We start from the raw sequence: 23428 nt of genomic DNA on the forward strand, positions 1-23428 counted from the left end.
GAGATATGGAAACATTTTCACATAAAGATGGGGTATGTGTCGGAAGATTGTTAACCCAGAATAAATAAAACCAGGATAAGTAGAGTTCTTATACTACTTAGAAAGATATAAAGGGTCAAGATTAGGAGAAAGTCAACATTGAAGTTAAGAAATAATTACATTAACAAAGCTTCCCAACAGAGGGCAAGACTGTCTTCTATAGAAGAATCTTAAAAATAAAATTATTTGTACACTTTGTGACAAGTGTTATGCAAAGCATATTGTGTGAATTAGCTTCTTAATCTTCTCAAAATCCCTGTGAGGGAAGAACTGTTATCCTCACAGTAAGAATGGGAAACAGGATGTTGGAAAGGATTATTAGCAAAGAGAAGAATGCATATTTGATCTTGTAACACACTGCCAAATTGTGAAAGTGTTTATTGCCATTTTGGGGCATTTTAATCACAGCCTGAACTGTTATAAAATGTGTTGATTTCAAGAATTTTCTATATCATTTCTAAAGTCTTTCACCAAGATTTTGCTATACTGATTGACTGGAACACTGAATTGATCCTTTAGCCATTGTTAGCCATAGGTCTATTTGTCATTTTTCAGCTTGAACACAGCTGTGGAAGAATTACAGTAGTCCATAGTAGGCTAGTGAAATCAGCCAAAGGTATAGGTAAACATCAGTGCTATAGGGAAAACCAAAGGAGATTATGGTCACTTGGCCAGGACTAACTTGGTGGTATTTAATATGCAAAGGGTTAAGGGAGTAAAATATTATCCTTTGGAGACTATAACAAGAAACTCATTTCAGGGAGGGAATTTCTCAGAAATAAGGTCTTCCTAGAGAAAATATTCTGAAAAACCAATTATTTGAGGCACAACGTGTAGAACTCACAGCACTAGGGTGAAGCCAATGTCTTTAATAGCAGTCTATCCATTGCCCTTCTAGTGACCTTGGCAAGGCTTGGCCCTAAACAGGAACCAGAATGCTAGAAAGTATGTGTGCATTTGGCCCTCATTCATACTTTCCCATTAAAGGATCATCCGAACTTGAAGGTGAAAGCTGAGCCATTTTCACTTAGGGAAAGCTTTAAACTAAGTTTGACAACTGTGATGATGGGAGTTCTCAGGTAGCCAGACACAGGAGACTGCAATAGATAACCCCAGGAGATCCCTTCCAAAGTCAGGAGCCCATGTCTCTCAGTGACTGCAGAAAGATCACGGTGTCCATTAACAAAATCACTTGGGGAAAAAAATTGACATTTTTTGCCTCACAGAGCTTTAATATATTAATTTTAATAGCAAGACGTTAGTTTCTCCTTTAATACAGAAAGAAACTGAAAATTCTTACAAAGAGATTCGTTTTAACCTCTGGGAGGGCTCTTTTCTGCTTCATAGAAATGTATCCTAATTTCATGTCCCCACATTTCATAGCTTGTTACCTGGTCCATTACTCTGACATGTAACTCAATAAAGCTCAGGTTCATGTGATATTGGTTTTCAGCTCTGGCTTCTCCAAGCTGCTGCTTTGAAGTACCAGATAACATTCTTAGCCTTGCATGGAGCCTGTGGCTTGCTGTTCAACTGCTCAGCTCATTGTCCTGTGGCTCTTCTGACTTCTTGCTGTGCGGTTCTATGGTAATCTTGCCCTTTCTCTGCTTTTATAGAGGCTAGTCCTTAGGCTTTTCCGGGTGGCTAATCTTTGCATCTGCAGAATTGTGCAGAGTATTCAGGAAATAGTTCTTTTACTCTTTAAGCATGTAAAGTTTGGTTTATACATATGCAGGGATTTCACTGGGCTATACGCATGAGTCTTAATGGGGCATCTCATGTGGCCCCTGTTAACACAGGTATTGCCTATGCTCTTTCACAGACAAAAGTCTCTTTTCTTCATGTGGCACCCTGAAGCTTGCAGTCATGCTTTTTATTAAAGGCATCCCATGCTCAGAGAATCCAAAGTAGGCATGGCTTAGAGGCTGGCATTTGGGAAATGCCAGCTATCTCACCAGGCAACATTACAGAATACCTAGAACTGGGTGAGCCAACCTTCTTTGGACAAAGTTTTTTTTGTTTGTTTGTTTGTTTTTTTTGTTTTGTTTTTGTTTGTTTGTTTGTTTGTTTGTTTCTCACTGAGAGGAATGGAACTGTCAGTACCAAAAGTTTTCTGAGTCTTGTTTATAGCTAGTCAGTATTGAGAATTTTCATGGCCTATGCTATTTTAATAGGATATTAATTTGGGAGAGGAAAATTAACTTCCTGTTTTTACCTGCTTGGAAGAAGATTGCTTCTAGGATTTTAAATAATTATTTTTGCAGCACATTTAACAAGAAGGTTAGAGGGGAACTACAGTGCTAACACATGCTTAAAAATGGTAAAATCAGGAATAGATCTTATGCTGCATTTTGAAATTGAAAGAGGCAAAAGTTACAATTGCCAAGTGGAACCAAGGAAGAATCAACTCAATACACAAAGAATGTGCTGAAATGGAGCATAGCTACTCACAGGTATTTGCAGTGCCTTTGGGGATGGGGAGGTAGGAGCCTGGACTCCAAGGTCGGCCCTGATAATTCTTCTTGCATTTTCCACAGTCTGGACCTGTAGTGTTGTGCTCACACTCACATGTCAGTTTGCTGTTGTCGTACACACACACAGTGGCATGCAGATTGCACTTGCACCTAGACAGAGGAGAGACAAAGGGTTCACTGTCAGTCAAGTTGGTCTTAGCAGCCTAGCTATTGGACTGGGGCAGCGTCTTTGTGCTATACAAAAAACAAGTGGTGAAACAATGGGGGCCCATAGGCTCAGCCATAAGGATCTCTTCAACAAAGGCCTTTTGTAGAAGGGGCTGTGAGACGTAGTCATCTTCACTATGCGTTCTGAGGAAGCCTAATACTAGCCCATTCTGTATAGACCCGAAGCTTTCCTTGAACAGCTCTTCTGCTAAAGACTTTCCTCCAAAGCCATCCAAAAATATTGTCTCTGGTGGATGGTTCATCTGTGGTATCAAAAGCAGAACAATGTCATGAGTTTCTCTGGCTTTAAAGAAAGATGCTGTCTTTTTCATCTCATTAAGACGATTCTTATTTGTTGAAAAATATGACAGCATTAAAACAACTTGCTACTCAGTATTTTTCTAAGGACTCGACAGCTTATAATCAGGGTTTCTCATCCTGGGACTAAATAATGACAGGAACTTTTGCATCGAGTCCTCCCCCATGATCCTAGGGGAGGAAGACTGCTATCCTCACACTCCCCATTCACGACGTATATGGCTACTGCAAGGTCTTTAAGAAACAGGTCAACTGACTCTAGCAAGACCTGCTTAGAATCCTAGAAAATACAAAACAGACGAACATACACGCGACAGTGATTTGTGGTCACTGTGATGTATTACAGCTGTGACATATTAGAAGTTACAACGGAACACATGATTTCCCTAACCCATTCCTAGATTCAAAGTCTTTGGCTGAAATTGTGAAGACTAACTTGCTATTGTCTCACTTCCTTTTTAGTCCATGCCCTCTGGAAAGGCAAAAGCTGCACTGTCAGAGTGACCATGAAGAGGAAATGTGCCCACACAGGGTAGAATGGCCAGGAATAGAGACATGCGCCCACACGGAGAGGACCAGGGACGAAATACCAACATACGTCAGACTCAGAAACTGAAATGTCACCTGTGTGTAGGTGTGCTAAAATGAGACTCTTCTGTGAACTAGGTAAGAATAATAACCAGTCCCAGGTTTCATAATGACAAATACTGTGGTGTTTTGTGTGTTCTCGTTGGAAGAAGACGTCATAAGCCAGAAAAAAAAAATAACAGAATACCTTTTGATAGGTGGGAAATGGAATTGTTTAACTACTGATGTTGCTTCTATGGTACCTGCACGGCAATAGCTATTCTCTTTTGATGCAAATAGGCTCATGTTCATCACAGGGAAGAAAAGGAGTGGATATGGCTGTCACCTGGCGATCCTTAGTTCTCTTTCAACAAGAGACACAGTGGCTCTTCAGTCAGATCCTTTGGAGGAGCAAGCCTCAGTTTCCCAAGGGATCTCCCATAATGAATTATACTTCTAGCCATATTTCTTCCTCTGTGTACTTATGATTATTTATGAGAAGGTGGAATGGTCACATTTACATAATAGAAATCGAGCTTAAATATATAAGTAGCATTTTTGGAGGTTCACATTTTCACTGTCTGCCTGACCAAAAAAAAAAAAAAAAAAAAAAAAAAAGAAGAAGAAGAAATGTAATTCATCTAAACAGACAGTGCTTAATTGTGGACCAGGCCCCAGAACAATCACTGATATGCAGGCAGTTACGTGTGTTAGTGTATTTTATTAAAAGAGCTGCTTGTTTCCTGACATTAGCACCTTTATTTATAGATGTGTTTATACACATGGAGGATGTTTGAAGCCCAAGTGAGAGAACCACAAGCTCCTACTGATTTAACATCCTACTGGTGTTAAAATTTTCAAATGAGGAAATGAACAATGTGACCTCAAAGAATACGCTGGTTTCCTGTTTGAAGACTGAGAATGCAAACAGTCAGTACGAACTGGATTATATATCTTGCAATTTTTAATGTGTGCACACTCATAGCTGTTCTTTGAGGTCCAGGTAATTTCCATTCTAAAGACATTATGTTAGCTGAGAAAGATAGTCTTTGAATAACAAAAAGAGAATAGATGGATTGTTGGTACTATTTTCTTTTTTTCTCTTAGATTTCTGGCAGTGAAGGATTCACTCTCACCAGTCTAAAATCTTTTATTGAAGGCTCAATTCAGGGCATAACCTTACCTAAAACTCATATATATCTGCAGCATGACTTTTCTGAATAATTAAGTTACTTCCATGTGTCGTCTTGTTTAATTGCTAATTAAGGTTCTTTGTAGTTTTCAAAATTACTAACTCAGTGTATGATCCCTTTTGTTCTCCGGAAAGAGTAGTGTCTGCCTTGTACCTGGCCTTCTCCCACTACTTTCTTGTCTTAGCTAAGGCTTTCTGTTGCTGTGATAAAATCTCATGAACAAAAACAACTTTGGAGAAAAGGTTTATTTCATCTTACAGATTATAATATATATATCTTACCTTGAGTCCTCCCTGTTACTTATTTTCTTTGGGTCTGTGCGCTGCAGTTGTTTATCATGTGTTATTTGGCTAAAACCCACTTATAAGTGAGTATATGACATGTGTGTCTTTCTGGGTCTGGATTACCTCACTTAGGATGATCTTTTCTAGTTCCATCCATTTGCCTGCAAATTTCATGATGTCTTTGTTTTTAATAGCTGAGTGGTATTCCTTTGTTTAAAGATACCACAGGTTGTTTGTTGTTGTTTTGTTTTGATTTATTCTTTTAAGTTAAGGGGCATCTAGGTTGTTTCCAGATTAAAATAAAGCTGCTATGAACATAGTTGAGCAAATGTCCTTGTTGTATGGTGAAATATCTTTTGGGTATAACCCAGGAGTGGTATAGCTCGGTCTTGAGATGGAGCTGTCCCCAATTTTCTAAGAAACCCCCAGATTGATTTCCAAAATGGTTGTACAAGTTTGCACCCCCACCAGCAATGGAGGAGTGTTCCCTTTCTCCACATCCTCACTAGCAAGTGCTGTCACTTGAGATTTTGACCTTAACCATTCTGACAGATGGAATCTCAAAGTCGTTTTGATTTGCATTTCCCTGATGACTAAGGACATTGACCATTTCTTTAAGTGCTTCTCAGCCATTCTATGTTCCTCTGTTGAGAATTCTCTGTTTAGCTCTTTGTCCCATATTTTAATTAGGATATTTTGTTTGTTGGTGTTTAATGTTTTGAGTTCTTTATATATTTTGGATGTTAGCCCTTTGTCAGATGTAGGATTGGTGAAGATCTTTTACTGATCTGTAGGCTGTCCTTTTGTTCTAGTAACAGTGTCTTTTGCTTTACAGAAGCCACCAGGAAAGCGATTAATTTGTAAAAATCAGTAGCCCTCCTGTATCCAAATGATTGAGAAAGAAATTAAGAAAACTACACCCTACAAATAATATAAAGTATCTTGATGTAACTCTAACCAAACAAGTCAAAGACCTGTATGACAAGAACATCAAGTCCCCGAAGAAAGAAAATGAAGATATCAGAAGATGGAAAGATGTCCCATGCTCAGGGATTGGTAGGATTAACATAGTAGAAATGACCATCTGGCCAAAAGCAATCCACAGATTCAATGCAATCTCCATCATAATCCCAACAAAATTCTTTACAGACCTTGAAAGATCAATTATAAGCATTATAAAGAAAAACAAAAAACCCAGAATAGCTAAAACAAGCCTATACAATAAAAGAACTTCTGGAGGTATCTTATCTTTATCCCTGACTTCAAGATATACTACAGAGCAATAGTAATAAAAACTGCATGGTACTGCCATAGAAATAGACTGATTCATCAATGGACTCAAATCAAAGACCCAGAAATAAACTCACACACCTATGGACACTCGAGTTTTGACAAAGAAGCTAAAACCATACAATGGAAAAAAGACAGCATCTTCAACAAAAGGTTCTGGTCTAACTGGATGTCTACATGTAGAAGAATGTGAATAGGTCCATATTTATTACCTTGCATAAAACTCAAGTTCAAGGGCATCAAAGACCTCAACATAATACCAGACACAATAAATCTGTTAGAAGAAAACGTGGAAAAGACCTTTGAACTCATTGGCACAGAAGACAACTTCCTGAACAGAACCCCAAGAGGTCAGGCTCTAAGATCAACAATTAATAAGTGGGACCTCTTCAGTTTGCTCTTTTGGTTACTCTCGAGCCACTTGCTCAGGTGTGGTACCACCTACGGTAAACTAGGCTGTCCCACATCAATTATTACTCAAGAAAATGCCCCCTCTACTTGCTTACAAGCCAACTCTATGGAAGCATTTTCTCAACTGGGATCCCCTCTTTAAAATGGACAAAAACAAAAATAAAACAGAAAACCTAACCAGAAGACTCCCTCACTCTTTTTCTTGACTTTAGTATACTGTATCTTCATTAACTCACTGCTTGCTCACTCTTTCCAAGGACCAAGCTTCTCTTATTAGAACCATGCATGTCTTCTTTACTGAAAATCTAATGGATATTCTCCATTTGCCTTGACTTTGTCAGATGTATTGATTGTGGAATGCTCATTTTACTTGCCAGCTGTCCCTACTGGATGCCTAAACTCAATTTCAGGACCCTGTTCACTTTTCACACTCTGTATAGCCTTACAAGGCTCTAATCTAACATGAGCCTTGGACACTCTTGTCCAGATTTTTCATTTACTTTCTTCTGTGGTCCTAAATTTTCGTGACATATAGATTTTTTTTTTAAATTTAAGACCTTTATTAACACGCACTCGCAGTTTAACTTTTTGTAAAAATCAAGTTACAAACTTTTCTTACAAATTAAAAATGAAGTTCTTGAGAAAGTCATATCCCACTCTCCACTCAACTGTGGAGAATGTTCTGACCATTGGCTAGATCTGGGTAGGGGTTTAAAGTTTACCGCTTGTATTGTCCTTGGCTGGTGCCTTAGTTTGAGCGGGACCCCTGGGCCCAAATCTGCCTATCATAATGTTCTACTTGTAGGTTTCTAGGACCCTCTGAATCCTTCTACTTTGCTATTCTCCCATGCTTCTCTCATCTAGAGTCCCAATAGGATGTCCTCTCCTCTGTCCCAGTTTCCTGGTAAGTGAAGGCTTTCGTGGGACATGCCCCTTGGGCTAGGATGCAGATATAAGTGAGTATATATCATTTGAGTCTTTCTGCTTCTGGGTTAACTCACTCATTATGATCATTTCTAGCTCAATCCATTTATCCACAAATTTGACCTGGTGGCACTCAGAGGAAGGATAGCAGGTTACCAAGAAGAGACTTGATACCCTATGAGCATATACAGGGGGAGGTAATCCCCCTCAGGAACAGTCATAGGGGAAGGGAATAAGGGGAAAATGGGAGGGAGGGAAGAATGGGAGGATACAAGGGATGGGATAACCATTGAGATGTAACAAGAATAAATTAATAAAAAAATTAATAAACAATGTAAAAAAAATGAAGTTCTTAAAATCTCACCTTGACTAGATATGAAACAATTTTTAAACACATTAAAGGTGTATTGAGAAAAACCAAGCCTTCTTATACAGGGGGAGGAAGTCCCCCTCAGTCACAGTCATAGGGAAGGGGAAAATGGGAGGGAGGGAGGAATGGGAGGATACCAGGGATTGGATAACTATGGAGATGTAATAAGAATAAATTAATAAAATATATTTTTTAAAAAAGCTACTTTAAAAAAAAAACCACTTTTGTCATTACCCAAAAGAGACATCCTTAGGCAGAAATAATAAAAACCGGATGCTGCATAGATAATGCAGATAGTTCTAGTGTATCTGGTCAACGGGCAAAAAGCAAGCACTTCAGGTCATCAGCTCCAATTTTTATTCATTTCTTATTGCTTGAATTTCATGTTCGTTTCTTCTTGTTGGATGATCAATAAGATGATGGTAGAGATGGTTAGCCGGCATTTACTCAGCCCCTCCTTGCTTAGCCTCTGGAATGGATGAATTCTCTGCTGGTGGATTTGCTGCTTTTGTCTCTGCCATCTTGTGGTTTAGGGTTCTCTGGGCATCTGTGTCGGTAATTGAAGTTGCAGAGATACCGAAGTTGAGGTGGCTGCGGACCTTGGCTCTCATCTTCTTGATTTTCCTTGCCGTCTTCATTGCCATCCTCTATAGGCGAGGAGGGCCCCCGCGGAATCGCGGTCTGTAACCCCGATACATCTTCTGTCTCACTGGTCTACCTTGCTCTCCTACAGCCTGTTTGTCAGCACCCTCCATCACTTCCTGCACAGGTGGGGTGGGATTCTGTGGTCGCTGCTCATAGGGTCTCCACATGTAGTAAGGTGGGACCCTTCGCCTGTGATAGGGTCGGTCTTCAGGAGCGCTTCCTGATCCCTCACTGTTTCCCCCACTCTCACTATCCTGGTAGTTTTGCTGGTAATTGTATAGAGGGCCCCTATGACATGGATAGAGTCTATAATGGTTAAGGTCTGCTGCGTATTTACTGCCGGGAGCTGGAACTCCATCAGTGCCTGAAACATTTGTTGCCTCCGCACCCTTTTCTCCTTCAACAACATCGAACTCCATAGTCTCTCCATCCCCTACGTTGTGAAGATGCTTCTTGGGACTATTCTTTACGGCAGTCTGGCGAACAAATATGCCTTCCTTGGTGCTTTGCAACTGAAGTAACCATATATGTTCCTTACATTGAACCATTTTATTGTTCCTAAAACCTTGTTTCCACTGGCGGGCAGCACTGATGTGAGGCCGTCTGGGCCTCCAGTACCCACTCAGCTGCTTGGTGGGGCCATGGAACAGTGCTGAGGGCTGAGGCTGGGTCTAGGCCTTGCTGCTCCTCCTGGCGGTGGTGGGGCTCTCTGGGGTCCCCTCTCAGCTCCCGTTAACTGGTCCAACTGGCATATAGACTTTTAATGACCAGTTTATCTTTCCCATCAACCATCATATGTAAAAAGTATCTGGAAAATATGAAGAAACTTCAGGAGACTCAGACTCTCTATTTTTCATATGGGAAGAGAAGCTTCTCCTAACTATCAGCAGGCAAGACTTTATGGTGGATGTATTGTTGATCCCTGCATCCTTATGCTCTTCACAGGTCTCTCTCCTGCTGGCCTCAGATGGATTTACCGAAATGTTTCATGGAAATAAGTCTGAAAGGTCCCAAACCAAACTTCTGGGCTTTCCTCCCCTGCGTACATGCCTTTCTGAGTTTTCTGTGTCAAGAAGTATTATCTTGGTCAACAGGCATCCTTCATCTCAGTTTATCAAGAATGGTTCCACCATATCACACGTCCATGCCCCACTTTACTGCTCATCGCTCCGTATCCCACGACATCCTCAGATGCTTGCTCCTTCAGCATCTCTTCATCCATAGTTTCAGCAGAGGTTGTGTCCTGGGTAGCAATTGTTACTATATGTGATTTAGTCCTTTGCACCCACTTCTAAACAGAAGTGAATGCTGCAGTTACACATCTCTCTGCCCAACCCCAGTACTACATTTCAATCAGTCTCTTACTCAAATACCTGTGGCTCATCCCTAGTTTAGAACTATTAGAAGATTTTGTATTATTATCAGAATAGGGTCTAAACTCTATGGTATGTCTTCAAATCCCTCTGCAATTTACCTCTTTTCTCTTTTCCAGCTTTATTGTTTGTTAAAACTCTTAACTCCATCCTTGGTTCTTCGAACTTTACATTCAGGTACTCTTGAAAATTACTTATATTTAGTGCAACATTTTATGCTCCACCCCACATCCTTTTCATCATTTGTTCCTTTAGATGTAAACTTTGAAAGCTCAGAGTCTGGTTTCTAGATGATATTCTAACAGCACTTGTCAACCAGCTAACTAAACCGCCCCTCCCCCCCTGTAGAATGCTTATCTTCTGTGCATCTACATGAATCCCATGATGTCTCTACAACAGATACCAGTTGCGTTTCAGTTGCTTTTCTGCTGTGGCCTTCACTGAGATGCAGCAGTCATGTCTACCTATTTATTGCAAGAAACTCAGCATACAGCAAGTTGCTTGACACATTATAGCTGAGCAAATGGCATTAGATGATTAAACAATTGACTAGAAAATAAGGAAACTCCCTGAAGGTAGAAACTTCATGTGCCTGTCCTACCATGTATAGCACAGCAAAGGCATTGGGTCAGATCAAATGCTTTATATGACGTATCCTAAAAAACTGCCACATGCCTTGTTATTAGTTGCAAAAAATAAAAATATAACCTCCCTCCTTATTTGGCAAAAAGGATTATTTCTTATAAACCCAATTTAATTTTAATGGAAACTCTTGAGGATTTGCCAGATGACTGAAATTGGACCTGAGAGCTATTCTATAATGTTCCTGAAAGATCTAGGGAAAGGACACAGCCAAGGGAGAGGAAGCCCAGTATGGTATAGGGTAATCATTGTTGAGCCTATGTCTTTTATCTTCAAGTCTTCATTTTGGGAAGGCAACCTTGGTTTGGCAGGAGCTTGGTAGAGTCTTATTTTGGCCCTGGATAATACTTATATGTCCCCAGAACTAAATCTGATGACCCTTGGGTGGATTTCCAGCTGTCCTTTCCAGTCTTTGTGACAGGGATGTTCAAGAGCTGAGTGTTGGAAGTCCATGCAGGGACACCGAGGCTCTGGCCATATTTGGAACCAGCCCCCTTTCCATTTCCACAGCTCACTTTATTCTCATCACTCCCATTCCAATCAGAAGCTAAACTCCTTTATTTAGAGCCCCTGACAACTAGAGTGACTTTTCCTCTAAAGGTAAAAAAATAAATAAAAATGGATTTCAGTGTTGGGAGATTGCTCTCAATTCTTGATGTCATGACCTCTGGCCTTGCGATGGGTGGAGGGCAGATTTCTGATCCATCCCACTTGTCTCTGACAGATTGCTTATTCATTTCCATGGTCCCACGTGCACTGTCTCAGGCACAAGAAGGACTGTACAGGTAGAGATCTAAGTCTTCGCTAATAGTCAAACAAACGTCTGATGCTCTGAAGAGCTGAGCCCATTCACTGGTGTTGTTTACATGTAGAAAACTCACATAATGGTGCCGCAGATAGAACTAATGAAATTGCATCTACCTCAAGATCTATTTGTTTGCAAGTGACAAATACCAGACACTGTCAAATAAGAGCTTCTCTTTCAGACTTTTAAACAAAAATAAGCTCTACTCTGTGCTCCAAACTTAATGAACACCAGCGTGTTCTTGCTTTCAACCAGGTCTGTACTTCCTGTATTTTAGTGACCAGCTGTCATGAGTCAATTTAATCTTGCTTATAAAATCGCTCCAACGTTTAGTTCTGTGCCACCTGCCAGTAGGTATGAAAAACCCATGCAGTCTGCCCATTTTTTTTATAACTTAATATATCTATTCTGGGCCAGAATTTCCTGCCAGCCAGAGGTCTGTATAGTCTATTAGAAATGTTTCCAGTAGAGACACTGGGACAAGGGGGAAACTTTCTATCTAAAAGGTAAAACAGAAATCAGGGCTAGGTTATGTCTTGCAGGTTGTGGGTTTATCTGTATTTTCCTCTGGAAGGATTCATTATGAAGTAAACAGAGTTCACACTTCACAGGTATTCCAGACAAAGAGTAGGACCCTAGCACTGTGGGGTTCTACACAAAGTCATATGCTTTTGTATAATTTCCACATATAAGACTTTATTTACATGTGAGATTTTGCTTCATAGACTCAGCCTCAACTCCCCTCCCTGAAAGCTATACAAAGGTGTGATTCAGCCATTCCAGACCTGACCTGGATCTGCCTTTCGTTACAATTTCTACTTTGGATTACCCTTGGTTATATAAATGGTTTAAGAAAATGTGTCAGCACATGAGAAAGTTATATCCCACTCTCCACTCAACTGTGGAGAATGTTCTGCCCTTTGGCTAGATCTGGGTAGGGGTTTAAAGTTTACTGCCCATATTGTCTTTGGCTGGTGCCTTAGTTTGAGCGGGACCTCTGCGCCCTCATATTTGACCATGTCCCCTGGAGGGGGAGACCTGGTGGCACTCAGAGGAAGGACAGCTGGTTACCAAGAAGAGACTTGATACCCTATGATCATATACAGGGGGAGGAAGTCCCCCTCAGGAACAGTCATAGGGGAGGGGAATAAGGGGAAAAGGGGAGGGAGGAAAGAATGGGAGGATACAAGGGAGGGGATAAGCATTGAGATGTAACAAGAATAAATTAATAAAAAAAAAGAAGAAAATGTGTCAGCATTGATATTGGGGGAATTATAAATATATTTTAAAATAGATAAACAATCAGAGACAATGAGTCAATTATGCTTTTTTTTCCCCTCTGCAGCTCCTTATCTCTTCTCCCTTTTCCATGTGAATTTCTGACTCTCATCTCAGTAGGTTGTTTGAAATGGCACTTGTAACACAGGAACTTCCAGATTCTGTTTTCTTGTGTTCACATTTGAAAATGTGAATCCACAGGCTGACTTTGTCACCTACTTGCTATGAAGCCATCGATGAATTGATGGTACATCCTGATTATTAGCTTGATGGGGTTTAAAAATCACAATGAAAACAAGCCTTTGCCCATGTTTGGTGAGGAAGTCTCTAGACCAGAAGAGCCACCTTAAATGTGGGTGGCAGCATCTCATGGGCTGAGGTCCTTGTCTGACTGTAACAGAAGAATGGAGCTGAGTGCCACCATACCCACTCTCTGCTTCCTGTCTTGTTGTAATGTGATGAACAGCCACACACACACCCCTGTCATGTGATGGAATGTACTTTCAAATTTTGACCCAGAATAAACTCTCTTTCCAAGTTGCTTTCATTTGGTATTTTGTCACAGAAAACAAAAACAAAATAATACAGATGATTAATTTAACACATAAACAATGATATGGAGCTAATGTAGACTGAATACTCCCCAGCCCATGGCATTGTACAAATGGTTTTTGTAGATGCCACACCATTTTATACAAACCTCATCGTAACCCCCAAGAGTTTGGCACTAACAACTACAGGTGATGTAATTGAATAGTAAGGGGTTATATATGTAAAAAAAAAAAAAAAAAAAAAAAAAACTCAGGCCAAAAGGAGCAGTAATTCTGAGCATGGACAGCCTGCCTCCAGAGCCTTGCTCTTAATTATAAGAGGGCTTCTTTCTTCAAAGTATAGTCCAGCTTCAGTTATTTCATCAGTAAATCACACACAGCAAATAGATGTGTTTCAAAGAACTCTTGTAGAGACTAAACAAAATAAATGCATGCTAGCTATTACTACCAACCACAAAAGCCCTAGTGAGTACCTTTTAAATATTAATATTTCTATATTTACTGTGCCTACTACCAATTGGGCCATCAACTCATTCTGTAAGTATTATGACACCATGCATGAAGCAACCTGGGGAAGCGTGAAGGTATTAAAAAAGAGGCACATACGATCTATTGAGTAGGGAACAGGAGACATACACAGAACACAGACCATAAAATGACAATATGGGTCTATTTAACCATGATGGAATTGTGTCTTAGGCGAATGACTCCATATTGTCTCTATGTGTCAGATGATGAGTTCACTTTCAGCCATCAGAGGAACAACCTCTACTGTTGAAGGAAAGTGAAGAATAAAGCTGCAGTGGTGCTCAGCCTGGGCTTCTCTCTCCCTCCCTGTGTCTGAGGCATCCCTTCTTCCTGCCTCCTGCTTGCTTCTGGTTGTTCTCTCACTGTCTCTGCGTCTCTGTGTCTCTCTCTGTCTGTGTCTGTGTCTGTGTCTGTGTCTGTCTCTGTCTGTCTGTCTGTCTGTCTGTCTCTCTCTCTCTCTCTCCATACAAAAACAATCTCTTCCTACCAACAAAACAACAACAAAAACAAAAACAAAACACTGCTGTGGTAAGTGTCTTCCATAGGTCCTTATAATAAAGGCTTTCTCAGGTTTGTATTACTAGAAAACAGAAATATCAGGGATGAGGGTAGGATAGGGTAGGGTAGAGTAGGGTAAGGTAGGGTAAGGAACCCTGGATCTCTGATAGGCTCAACTACAATGAGAGAAAATTGATGAAGCCTGGAACAACTGCCTGTCAACTGAAAGAAGCAAGAAAGAAACATCGGACTTGTTACAGGCATGCTTATCATAAGCACATGCCAGCCTATCTCTGCACATGTAAGTGGCAAGCACTTAGTAAACATAAAATATTGTTACCGCCACCACCACCACCATTATTAATCACTTGTCTGGATGGATCATGCTCCTAAGGGACCCGAATCATCTGGGATCTTCCTATCCACTTCTCAATTTAATAACAGACTTGAGCGTAGCTTATCACTGGATGTAACTTTTCCAAATTATACAATATCTAAAGTGCAAGTTGAAGTAGGAAGTTGCTAGTAATAACCTTTTTGAAATCAGCTGCATATGGATGAAACACCAAAAGACACTGGAACAATGGGTTTGTATTTGGATATCTGAACTATAGCAGGAGCCAAGAATGTAGGTATTACTTCTGAAAGTCACGGGCACTGCCTTCCATCCAGTTCTAAAAGGTTCTTCTGCCACAAGGCTCTTGAGTACTGATCAGGGCCCTGGCTAGTGGGGCCACTCATCTTCTCAGCTCTATTTTTTTGAGAATAAGTTTTACAAAATGATTCTCACAGACTTGCTTTAGAAGCAAAAGCGATGGCAGCTATAGTTTTCTTTGGGGGATATAAAACAAAACTGAAGCTCTAGATTAGTTCTTCGCAGACACTTTGATTTTTTTGACCATCTATATATTTGCTTGCCTCCAGAGTGACAGAACAAGGACACGTCTTTTTTGTACTTAGTAAAGTGAGTTAGCCACCTTGCATCTTAAAAACCTTTTACAATTTTTATTTAAGTCTTACTTGAGGCCCTAAACTTGCTTACAGTGAATTATCTGATTACATGATTCACTAAGCTGCTGGTTATTTTAAGTGATATTAAAAATAGCCCTTTTCTTTTTTTCTATTTCTAAGCTAGCTAGCAAGGGTAAAGTGCCATGACTGTAAAATTAAAAATAGGAGCTTATATATTTCAGATAATGCACTGTCTGAGACTGGTGCAGAGAAGTGATGGTACAGTGCGATCTGACACTAAACTCATGAGCATATGGCTAAAGGTTATCCCAAAGTAAAAGATAAGACAAGACGAGTCCTATGGTCTAGGTTGACACTCTTCTCTGTTCTGGACTGGCAAGTAAACACCTTGTTAAATTAAAACAAGTTGTAATTAATAGATGACCCCTGGTGCTTGGTAGAAATGATGTGCCTAATGTTGGGTCTCCAGTTCCAGAGATACAGATGCCAGCATTCAAGCAGCTAGGCTTTGCAAGAGGTAAGGCAGTGTGGTACTAGGTGCCTGGACTCTAGAGAAAGAGGAGTTTGATGAACTCACATTCATGTTTTGCCACGAACCTGCTGGTTACCCCATGGGACTACTTACACCCTGTAACACAGGTTTGCTGTGAAGACCATATCCAACAGTCTCAGCAGCTAGAAGGGCGTCTGATGCATTCGGGATGTTTCTCCACATCATCAACTCCTACATCATTGTATATTCTTTTCATAGAGTCACATTGGGAATACCTAGGTGCAGGCAGCTCTTTAATGTGTCTACTTGGTCTCCAAAAACAAGACCAAGTGGTTATATGAGCGTTAGATTAGATGGAGCAGGCTAGATAAATAGCTGTATGGGAAAAAGTCTGAAAAGCCAGTTCTGTGTGAAAGAATAGCACCCACTTCGTCAGCCTTATTCTGTACTTTAGTTTTGACTGAAATTTTGAGAGGAAATTGAAGTAGATTCCCATGGGTGGTATGGAAAATTGGGGGAAATATGTTTCTTCTAATTCTTCCTTCCTGAAAAATAAGATAATATCCAGGTTTTTAAAAAAGTGTGTACCTAGAAGAGACTGTTCTTTAGTCCCTGTATTTGGTGGCCTAGTTTTATTAACCTCTAGAAAAGGTAAAGCTGTAAAGGCAAAAACAAATTACCAAACAAAAGATAAAGACAAAACCAAATAATCAAATAAGTCAAACACAAAGAAAGAGGGGGAAATCCTGCACCAATAAGAACCTGATCCTACTTTGCAATTGATGTTTCAACTCCAGCTATAAGAAACTCATCTTACCTCATGGCCAATGACCCAAACTGTGCCAAAATTAGAATCACAGATTATAAAGCAAAGGAACAAACACAGTTGTGACAGAATTAAGAATATCAATGAACTATGAAATAGTTCAAGAAAACACCACTAGTATATGGCCATTGCATTTATCAATATCACTGTAATCAATCAGTCTATAGCTCCCTCTCATAGTTAAGTACTCAGAAGAGGAGTCAATACTACATGTGTGAGAATATTTTAGTGTATACAACAATTTTATCTAATTTAACATGGGTCAAAGTCAGACTTCAGATTCAAGTGACATATGCCCAAAGTCCTGAAGTGGGATGAAGGTCTTGGAGCTGTACCTGGGTGAACAGTCACAGAGTAGGATCAAGGTCTTCTTGGTACAGATTTGTTTTCCAATCTCTCTTTGTTTAAAATTTTCCCAAAAATTTATTTGCTCTAAAATTGAACCTGGGTTCAATTGCTAACACTGGCTAATTCTGTTTGAGCAAGTCTACTTGAATGCTGTCTACAGGCTCATGTAAGACTTCTCTTTAGGATATGGGTGTTGAAAAGTGGGTGTATTCTTTAGGAAGAGACCATCAACACCATACCTTCAAACAGAGTAGAGGGACATTGGTCCTTCCTTCTTTCCTTCCTTCCTTCCTTCCTTCCTTCCTTCCTTCCCTTCTTTGTTATAGACAAGAGGTAAAAAGTCTGTTCCTATACACACTCATCCATGATGAACTACCTCCTCCTCTTAGGCCAATACAATAGAGACAATTGATCTAGAACAGCAAAGTCCAAAACTATTATTGCAAATAAAGCTGGGGGTGGTGGCTCACACTTTTGATCCCTGCACTCAGGAGGCAGAGGCAGGCAGACCTCTGAGTTTGTGGCCAGCCTAGTCTACAAAGCATGTTTCAGGATAGCCATGGCTACACAGAGAGACATTGTCCTGAAAACAAACCAAAACCAAGCAACAAACCAACCAAATACATTCTCTTTTTAAGTTAACACTACTGGGAATTTTGTTATGATAATGGAAAGATGGTTAAAATAGCTGCTAGGCAAACTTTCTGGGAATAATTTCTCTGAGGTGTGAGGGATTTGTTCCAAGTTTGACAAATGTCCCATACTGACTGATTCACTGACCTCGCCTTATGGCAACATTTTAGCCATAATTCATGTATAAACTATCGATAAGTCTTCAGCTTCCTCTTTGTAACCAAAACTTCTGGCCCAACCTTTTCTTATTATCATGGTACATTTAGGTAGAAAATTCCAACCTCTAGCTCCAGAGAACAGCAGAAAATCCAGGTTTACCCAGCAAACTTGTTTCATCTCCTTGTGAAAAGTACTAACGGAAGCCTGAGAATATGTTCAAGTCGCTGTTGGCGTTGACCCTGGCGTCCCTGCTGATGTCATTGGACAGTGTCTTTTTTTTTTTTTTTTTTTTTTTCTTACACTAGTATTACATTTGTGGAAGGTAAGTTTGGAAGTTCTCCAAGGCACTGGAAAATCCTAGCGGAAAGTAAAGATAGACGAGACGGCAAAACAAGAGTCGGGACCATGTGCTGCAAACTCCGTATTTCCTGAGTGCTGGCCTGCCCGAACCTAGCACAGTCTTGGATTTCTGCTTTTGTGAATCAGACTGCTTCCTGTCTATTTTGTTCAAAACACCTTAAATTGCTTTTCTAGCAACCAAATGATTCTGACAAGCACAGGGAAGAATAAGTCATTTCATTTCTCTGGGTCCCTCCCAGCTCTAGACAGACTCAGTTAGGCTCGTTACACTACTTCGGAGCACTGACGCCAGAGCGGCCAGGACAGGAACCTGAAGAAAAGTGTGATGGACAACCAGGCTGTTCTGGGAAGGGTTTAGCATCAGTGAACAGAGAAACATTGATCAGTAGGAGGCAGTCATCAGATGAGCTAGACAGTTTCTAAGCCTTCCTTAGCCTGATGTTAGGTGACACTTAGATTTCCTTTCTTTTTCCTCTTTTTCCTTTGTGGAATGAAATGACCATTTAAAGGTAAAGATTGGGATGCTGATTTGGAGTTGGGGAGCCTTCCATTGAAGTTCATCCTTGATCATTTTTTAAAGCATTTACTCTTCAGTCTGTGGCTATGTTTCTCTGAAGCTAGACCCTCACCTGTGTGTCTTCTGACTGAGGTTAGGTGTCACATGCCACCACAAATAACACATAAGCAGGTGCGCAACAAACTGTCATATCCACAAGTTATCACCAGGAGTTGTTCTGAACATTTGTCAGACATTTATCATCTATGAGACTGTGATTGTAGGATGCTTACAAAACAGAGGGCCTTATTGCTTTTCATCAAACAGCATATCTTAGAGAAAAGAGATATGAACTCTGATATTCAGGCCTAAACTTGCATCTCATGAACAGGGGTTTCATTGATGCCTGGTGGGAAGAACTACTAAACATTTATTGGAAGAATTACCTAAATCCATTCCTTTACTGTGGAAATGCAAAAATGCAAGTTGAGAGAAATAATTACAAGAAACTATCCTGTTCTGTTATTTCGGTGTATTTTGAAAACTCCATTTGTAAGAATACATTTCCTAATGGTTGCCCATTTCATAACTACAACAGCTTTATAAAAAACAGACAGGCAGGAATAACTGATCCATTTTATGGGGTAAGTAAACAGAAAATCAGCAATAGAATAGCCCCAAACCCCAAACTTAAGCCCTAAATGGTCTGCATGCTGGGGAATATAAAGCCAGACTACATTTCCTAAGGAGGCTTGGTGCTCAGCAGCAACCACCAGTCTTCCCTCCCCTTCTCTTCCATTAACTACATTAAAGTAAGACAACTTTTTTTTCTTTCCTCCAAGAACATAAAAATTGATTTTATTTTGGTCCTGTGCTTGTTGCCAAACATTTCTATTCTGGATTTGAAGGATTATCAAAGCCATTTAGTAAAAGAGGAGAGAGATGAAGAATTTTTTTCCTTGAAGAAAATCAAAAGTGTTCTGCAGAATCATGGTTCCCTTTTCTTGTTGCTCTATCACTTGGATCTCTGTTTTCTTATCTGCGCGAAACTGGGCAATCTCATAATCATATAAGGCAGAACAATTGTTCTCCTTGAGTCTTTTCAAACCATGTCTTCCATCTTTAGCATCCCTGCCGTTAACTTGATCTTCACTGTTATGTCATTATTTTAGTTTTAAGATGAATGGCTAACAAAGCCCAGACATCAAGGCTTCCAAAATCTTGACATGCAGAAGTTTCCATAACACCTTTGCTTTCAGAGGGACAGTTTCCTGACACAGGAGTTCTATACCCTTGTCAACTCTAGTACTGTTGTTCACACACTGTGTCTAACACCACTTTTTAACTCTATTTCCATCAGCTCTAATACTTTTTTGCACACACACTGTAAGTCAGACACAATAGTAAAATTGAATCAAATCTGAAAGATGCTATTGATCTCAGATTCCCAGAAGTGACCATAACTCATATGAAACTAAGGCAGAAGGTTCTGGAAGTCCAAGAGACCCACAGTCTTTAGGAGTATACTGACATGACCATACAACGGAAGTAACCTGAGGATTTCCTAATAAAAGCCATATGATGGTGCCAATAATGGTCACAATGTAGTTCTGGGCCTTGAGGTTCGCCTTCACTTGAGGGTCCTCCAGAAGAGCAGTCTACAACAAAAGAAAATGGAAATTGCTTCTCCTGCAGGACTGGAAATATCAAATGCAGAGCACAGTGTAGCCTTTTAATCCACAGGGTAGCAAAGTAAAGGTCAATTACCTCACTTAGAGAAATGAAAGGCATGTAGTAAAAGTCAAATAGAAACGGCTATTAGATAATGTATTTCAAGCATGAAAATGAGGATTTTTCTATTGCAGGGTTATATTTAATGCCCTGGTAAACACAAGAGCTTTATGACAAAGAGGGAAATGCGAGGCTGACAGGGAACCTGCCCGACAGAGCGGCCTCTGCTCAATGTGTGGGTCTGTGTGGTCATCATTGATTGGTGTCAGGACCCTGCCAGGAAGCAGGCAGACTGCCCGCACAGCCATCAGACAGAGCCCGTGGAACAGGTGCTGCTGCGGGTTTAAAGCTATCAAGACACCTTCCACAGTGCCGTCCCAGTCTCTCTATCTCTGGGCGGTCTGAACTATGATCCTTGTCAGCTAGGCTTTACTCCCCTTCTGACACTCTTTCTGTGTCTCTGACACTGGCCAACCATCAGTGCTGGATCCCGTTTGAAGACCTTATGCATCCCACCCCGAGTTGTGACTCTAGTCCAAGGTTGTTTCTCCATCTTTTCTATTCCAGAATTGAATTTTCCCTTCAAACAGAATTAAATGTATATTCTTCCTGGTTTCTGAATCTGTGGATAATCATATTTGGATTATTAGGTTTTTCATTCTGATCACCCCTGCAGGAAGGACTTTTTGCCTTAAAGCGCTCACCTAGCTTAATCTCTGGACATGTCCTCCCTGGTTATGCCCTCTGTTTTTCACTTCATTAGAAGCCTTCCCTAAGGTCACAGGCAGTGTTCTGGGCTTGGATTGTGGTATGGGTCCGCTGTTAATTTGTGTTATCTTACCTGGAGAAGCACTGTGGGTTTCTATGGCACTATATCAGAAGCCACAGCACTTCAGGCATGGTTTTGCATTTCCTTTGGTTGCACCCACCCATCCTTGTCTCTCACATTATAAGCATGCAAAATCATTCACTTTCTGTTTGTATTTTCAAAGTAAGCATTAACATTCAATGAGGATATTCACTTAGTTAATAAACTATTTAATATTACTTAATTCTATAAAAGCCATCTGCTAGCTCTGTCAGAAATATCAACAAAGGATCTGATATGTGGGATAGAATTGTTCTAGAAAAGATGCTTTGGTGAACTTCTCATCCATGTGATAATACAAACCAGTATTCCTTCTTCTTATGAAAGACATACCTATGGGAATAACCCAGAGGCAAATGAAATCTTTCTGTTTGAACTGGTTAGTTTTCTCGTTAGTCATATAAATTCTCTCTCTCTCTCTCTCTCTCTCTCTCTCTCTCTCTCTCTCTCTCTCTCTCTCTCTCTCTCTCTCTCCCAGGGGCGGAGATGATTTGAAGACGTGAATTTCTGAGGATCCCAAACATTCCCACCCACCGATGGGAAATAAACACACATATTTTCCCTATAGCACTTGATCATAGGAGATTGGGAGAGACTGTGACAAAAAGAGTATGGCTGTGTTGTCTCTTCTTCTTGGGGAAAATGTTTGGAAGAGGAGTCAGGCTAAGCTTCGTGCCTACTGCTTGTCCTAGGCTTTGGAGCCGGTGTGATGGAGGGAGGGAAAGAGTTGAGGAAGCATTCCATTGGATAGAGCAATTCTATTCACATACGAATGTCTCATGCTCTGGATAGGAGGGAGACTATTCCTTGCAGAAACACAATTTTCCCAACAATCTGGATGCTGGACATTTGGTGGACTTTGACAGTATCACAGAGGTTTTACTATGTCTCTGTAGCTAAAGAGTAAGGAAGCCATTGTGTGTCAAGTGGTAGTGCCTGGATACCTCCCCAGGTGTTCAGAGAGAAGCCTCTCCACATTGGTACTGGACAAAGCTTCCTGGGAAATAGCCACTGCATAGTAATATTCATCACTTTTTTTTCTGTGTAGTTCTTCAGTGTCCCTCACCCTTTCAGCTAAGTGCTGTACAATTCAGTTACTTATTTTAGGGAACTCTCAATTGGGAGAGCAAGTGTGTAACTAGAAGCTTGATCAGCCCCTTCTAATATAGCAGAGTGGGCTGGGGGACAGGTTCTACTTATCTCCAGGCTCCCCTGGCAGAGCTGAAGACCCAGGTCTCTTGTCTGGCATGTTGTTCTGATTGAGGGTATGCTAAATGTGGGCAAATGGGCAGCAGTTATAATAATTTAAGGGTAGGTAAGGCACTCCTCAGGTAGGTTGGGATGGACAGACATGGGGTCATGAAGAAAGGGTAGAGAAGAATCCTCACATGTGTTCATGGTGAAATCTGAGAAATAGCGAGAGAGGATGGGAGGTTTCAAGGAAGAAGAAAACCCAGAACTTATCTAGTAGATTTCACTCTAGGTATCATGCCTACAATCATATTAAAAGTTTTCACCCAGGGACAGATGTAGTGGCACTCGCCTTTACTTCCAGTAAGGGGAGACAGAGACAGGCAAATAGTTGTAAATTCAAAGACAGTCTGGTCTACATATTGAGTTCTGGGCCATCCAGCGGGTACACAGAGAGCCTCCATCTAAAACAGAAAAGTCCCATGTAACATAAATTGAAAATCATAATAAAAACTTAAGGGAAAAAATTCAAGACAGATGAAAACTTTATTAGAAAGAAACAAGATAAAATAAAAGTGAAATTATAGGCATCATGATAGAAACTCTTTAAAATGAAATAGAGAAATGGGGAAAGGGTCAGTAAAATGTGAGCCAGCATCAAGGGACCCAGGATACATAGTTATGAAAACCTGTAGGGACAAAGAGAACAACAGGCCAAAAAAAAAAAAAAATCTAATTTTTATCAGGTTCAAGAAACGTGATAAACTGCAAGAATTAGAAATGTCAAATGTGATGAGCTCCAAATATAAAGAATATTATACCAAAACTCTGTAGACAAACCACCACAAAGCTGTCCCAAACATCTCCCTAAGTGCAAGAAAGGAAGAAACGACACACTGTGCTCAGGTACCTCCTTAGAATATTACACCTGAAAAGGCAGTGAAGCAAAAGAAA

General features: G+C 40.4%; 1 protein-coding gene and 1 pseudogene across 6 annotated transcripts in view; both read right to left on the reverse strand.

Moving 5' to 3' along the window:
- The window catches only part of Ntng1 (netrin G1), a 359418-nt gene that overhangs the window by 85113 nt on the left and 250877 nt on the right, over positions 1-23428 (reverse strand). For all 6 annotated transcript variants that reach the window (XM_051165765.1, XM_051165762.1, XM_051165760.1 and 3 more), the window contains exon 3: positions 2491-2663. In XM_051165765.1, coding sequence (XP_051021722.1) covers positions 2491-2663 — 173 coding nt within the window. The remainder of the gene's footprint in view (positions 1-2490; positions 2664-23428) is intronic.
- Positions 8521-9944, reverse strand: LOC127206566 (Y-box-binding protein 1-like; annotated as a pseudogene).

Source organism: Acomys russatus, chromosome 23 (genome assembly GCF_903995435.1).
Source record: "Acomys russatus chromosome 23, mAcoRus1.1, whole genome shotgun sequence".
NCBI classification, from domain to species: domain Eukaryota; kingdom Metazoa; phylum Chordata; class Mammalia; order Rodentia; family Muridae; genus Acomys; species Acomys russatus.